This window comes from Nannospalax galili, unplaced genomic scaffold, assembly GCF_000622305.1.
Source record: "Nannospalax galili isolate Female #2095 unplaced genomic scaffold, S.galili_v1.0 scaffold16, whole genome shotgun sequence".
NCBI lineage: Eukaryota > Metazoa > Chordata > Mammalia > Rodentia > Spalacidae > Nannospalax > Nannospalax galili.
Window position 1 is genome coordinate 2,769,585 of NW_008339910.1, and position 4,869 is coordinate 2,774,453.

The window sequence follows — 4,869 nt, forward strand, 5'->3', positions numbered from 1 at the left end:
ACAGTCAAGGAACTCATCAGAGCTTCTAGAACATTTCTCCACAGAGTTAAATAGTTCCCATGTTTTTTTTTTTTTTCACATGTGATCTTGGTTGCATTCTATCTTAGAAAAAATGTCCTTCCCATGAACACAAGGCATGAAGGATATTGCCACCCACTGCTTCTTTCTTATTCCAGATGGGACAGGACATCTGAGCAGCTGTACTGAAAATATTTTATACATAGAGCATTCTACTAAAACTCAACATGCACTTTTGAAGGGAAAAAAACAAAAACACCAAAGGAATAACTCAGCATTAAACAATGTATTTTTTTAAAGTATTCCTGCTTATATAGTGTTAAAAAATTCAATGATGATAATTCTGAGAAACCACTTCTAGAATATAATCATTGCATTCATAACCTAATATCTACCTTTTTCTTCTTTCATATGTCTCCATTCTGTCAGTTGTATACATAACAGAAGGGATTACATTCACTTTTGGATATTAGGACTCAAAAGTAGACTGTATCCCACTGAAATTCTGAATGGCTTGGCTTCGGAATGAATCTGTTCCCTATAACTATGTTAAATATCTTACTCAATTAAAATCTTTGGAAAAAAATCACCTCAACGAAAAGAACTTTCATCAAATGAAATCTGAACCCAAGCTGGAGGTAATTCCATGTTTTTATCCCCTTTGTCAACTACAAATAATGACAAGATCCTCTATCTTAATGCTTACATAGTGTGGTAGAATTGTAAACATAATCTGTGAGGTAAAATGCAAATTGTGGAATTTACAAAGCTGTCTTCTACCTTGAAGCAAATTTGGACTAATTTGTCCTGTAACAATGAAAGTATAAGCATGAGTGCTTAGCTGTATTGTCAACTTAATGACTATCAGAAGTCTTAAGTGTTGATCATTTAGTAAAGTAAACAGTCTAAATAAAGTAAACAGTCTTTCAAAAAAAAAGACCTATATACAAAGACTCATTTACGGTCAGCTATGAAAATAGAGTGCAGCAATGGTTCAGAGAATCATAACCAAAACAAATATCTACATAGCTTTTATGTTTGTCACACTTTGAAATACTTTTCTCCATTATTTGGTATGCCCATATGTCTTATATTTGCAATGTATTGAAACAAATTTCCATTCATACTCTGATGAACATGGAGTATGTGAATTCATAGGACAACTGTACGGCACATGAAGAAAAAAAAAAATCAAGAATAAACCACTTAATACTACGAATGCTCCTGAGTAAACATTTAACTAAGTCATCTAACAATCAATGAAGATTATGCAGAAGGAAATAGCAGTTTTAGGTGTTCAATGATTATAACTAACTTTTCTGGAATCATCCTTTAAAACACATTAGCAAGATCCCTCTGGAAACACGGGAATGTGGATATTTAATTGGTAAGTTTTTCTGCTGTTGCTTTCCCTTCTATACAGAATGGCTGCTCAGTATTGAAGAATGATTATAACCTAAATGTGAACGGGGCCTCTGGTAAAGGAGGAGAGATGTCCAATAAAGAAACCACCTGCCTATGAAGGAAAAAAAAATATCATAGCACGAAACATGAATGTGAATTTAGAAGAATGTAAGATTAAAGGACTAGATTGAAACTACTGACCACTCGCAAGGAATGCAGTGCCCCCCAAAGGCTAGACACTGCCTCTGTTACTTCGTTTTTAAATGCAGCGTTGATCCGAGCTCAGGGCCAAACCTCTACTGTAATTTAACTTATTTCAAAACTGGCCTTTCCATATAACTTTGGGCAGAAAGAGAGCTTGATGAGACAGCTCGATGAGTCAACTGTTCCACCAGAGGCACTGTTTGAGAGTTGAAAAGAAACCATGCGCTGGGGTCACAAGCTTTTCCACAGATCGTTTCATTCTTTGGAAAGAAAATAAAGGTTTGGGGACCCTAGCTATGCACATGAACTGCTCTAGGCATCACTGACTCCACTTTGTGCAATTGGTTCTGGAGGCCCAAGGCAGGCTTGGGGCACGTGTATAAAGGTGACGCCCACATCCAGTTCCCAGCTTGGTCCCAAATAACTGCAATTGCTGGTTTTAATTAAGGAGGAGGAGCTTTGAACGAAATTTTTTTATATAAACGAAGGCAGTTTAGTTCCTTTTGAAAGGATGCCCCATCTTGTCTTTCTCCCGCCCTCTCTTTTGGCTCTCTGAGAGGAGAGGATAGACACTGGGCACACTTCTCTTCCTGTTTGGTTAACTCAGGCGCCTTCTCAAATGAACTGGGAAGAAAAGACAGCTCAGCTAGCAAAGAGTGCAGAAGACAGCTCAACAGACCTGGTCACCCACTGCTCCCATGCCTGTCTGGTCCCCAGCGCCTAGGATTGCACCCACCCTCTGAAGGTGCCCGGAAAGAGACCACCAAAGAACTGACATTGTGAAACGTGGAGTGTCCAGAATATGTTATTTCCCTGGGGGGACACTTGGTGCTAAGCTTCCGGCAAGCTGTTTAGGGAGGCTGGGAGTGGATTCCTTTTGAGCATTTGGAAGACCCCTGCTGGTCGCCACGCCCACCCCTGCTCTCGGTGGTCTGAGCCACCAGCCCAAACCCTTGCAGTCCTGGCGTGGGAGGGCTGCTTTGTTTAGGCTCAGGCTCATCTTCGAAGCCCACCCGTCCGCACAGGAACAAAGAACCTCGACCCTCACGACCCAGTCTCTGACTCTCACCTAACCTCCCACGCAGATTCACCACCTTCCAAAAGACCCCTTTGTCTGTCTGGCAAGAACAGGTCTGCTGAGGTTGCCCACATCTTTCCCAATTCTTCTTTTCCACCATGTACATGGATTATCAAACAATCCATTTCTCTGTAAACCACCTCATATGGTTATTTTATTTTATTTTATTTTATTTATTGTTTTCCTTTCCCCTGGAGTAGACCCCGAATAGATTTGTTGATGCAGACCAACCATTCAGCCCATTCCTTGTTAGCTTTTCCTTTCTCCCCCACTCCCCTTTGAGCGTGTTACTATAACCCTGCTTTGTACAGACTAGCAAGTCCTTGTGTGAGGATACACCTGCGTCTTGCTCAGTTAAATGCGATTACTCAGAGAGGAGTGGGGATGGTAAGAAATGAGCAGCAGGAAGTTTTGCCATGTGTTTTAGCAGCCCTGCGCCCCAGCAGGCATACAGACATACAGCTACACACACAGAAATGTTAAAGTATCTTTACTCCTCTTAAAATCGTGAGAGAACATCACAAACGAAATATCTCAGCCCCTGCAGTTTCCAACAGCTGACGCCTACGGACCTGAGAGGATTTCCGAAACAGGACTTTGAACAGAGTTGACAACCAGGTCCACATCCTCAGAAAATGCTTCCAATCCATGTCAGGAACACAAAGTTACACTCTGCTCTGGATAGACTTCAAAGGCTTAGAGGCCACAGGGAAGGAGGAAGGAAGTGAGATATTTACAGAACTTAATGGGGCGGAGAATTTGAACTGAACGTATCTTTTATCTACACAAACTCAAGAAAGAACAGAAATACAGTCTGTGAAGATACAGTTACCAGTCTTCCTAAAACTGTAGCCATGACACCCAAGAGTTTTATCCGTGGAAGAGTAAATAAGGAATTGTCCTTGTTGTACTGAAATTATAATTTGAATTAAAAACCGCAGATCTCCCAGAGGGACCCTTTCCCCGCCCTCAAAGAGTAGAGAAGCAGAGACCCATTTCTTCCTTTGTAGACTTAAACTTCAGCCTTTCAAGAAACCAGCTTTCTCTAGCATTTCCCTAGACTGACAGGACATAGAAAAAGGAAAGGACAGCGGCGGCTTGCTGAATAAAGACATCTCTCGAGTTCTGCCCACATATTAAAGGACAAGGGCATACGTTCTTTGATGGCACTTCTGCAGTCACTTCTTTGAGAGCAGCACCCGGCGCCAATAGAATTGTCACCATCACTGGGCAAGTTGATCTCACACTGGGAGAATTAGGAAACACACACACACACACACACACACACACATACACACACACACACACCCCTTCACAGAGCCTTTGTTATTTAATTCCTGACACAAACCACACACGCTCAAACCTACACACACCTTATCCCAAGAGCCACTCTACTGTCTCCATGCAGATTTCATTTATGGTTTGACTTTCTCTTATATACTGAAAACGCATTTACCCGACGAGTTGCGTCTCCTGGTGCTCCTCAGTTCTTGCTATTTCTTTTGTCTTATAAAAGATCAGCAGCAGACTTATAGTGCAGATAGTCCACCTTTTCCTAATGGAGCGCATCTTGGGAGCCCGGGAAAGTCCTGGTTGCCCCAGCCCCGGCACCTTCTCTTGATGTAAAGGCTCCGTTTTGAAGAAATAATCGAGGAGCGGAAATCTGAAAAATGCGAAGAGAGCGTAGAGACGAGATCCCAGAATCAGGTCGCTGGGGTCTTCCCCGCCAGAGCTCTCAGGCTCCTCCAGCGCTGCCCAGCGCCCTGCTGCGCAGTAAGCGCTGGCCTGGGTCCGGTCGCTAGGAGCCGCCTCGCTGGAGCTCAGGTTTCTTTTCAAATGTGACACCTTGTGCATTGGAGGTGGCGGCTGCTTCTGCAGCTGGGCTCGGGGGCGTCACTGGTCCTTCCCTCGGGGTAGCAGGGAAATGATGAGCAAGACCAGCCAATCACCGGGCTGAGGGGGCGGAGGCTGCTGTTGCCTCGCGTTGCTGGCTGCTGCTTGGTGAGTAACGTCGTGGGCTCTGACTGCACTATGCCCGGGAGAGCAAGCTCACCGTCGCAGGCACGCACGCACTCTCACGCACACACTAAAAAACCACGGACACACAGCAACACACTCACACCATCTCCTAGGACACACAAGCTTCAGGTCTCCTGATCCTAGAA

At 43.7% G+C, this 4,869-nt stretch overlaps 1 protein-coding gene across 1 annotated transcript in view; it reads right to left on the reverse strand.

Annotated features, from left to right (window-relative positions):
• St8sia4 (ST8 alpha-N-acetyl-neuraminide alpha-2,8-sialyltransferase 4) overlaps positions 1-4,604 on the reverse strand; it is a 92,786-nt gene extending 88,182 nt beyond the window's left edge. The window contains exon 1 of the mRNA XM_008834599.3: positions 4,161-4,604. Coding sequence (XP_008832821.1) covers positions 4,161-4,558 — 398 coding nt within the window. The 5' untranslated portion in view covers positions 4,559-4,604. The remainder of the gene's footprint in view (positions 1-4,160) is intronic.
• Positions 4,605-4,869: the final 265 nt, after the last annotated feature.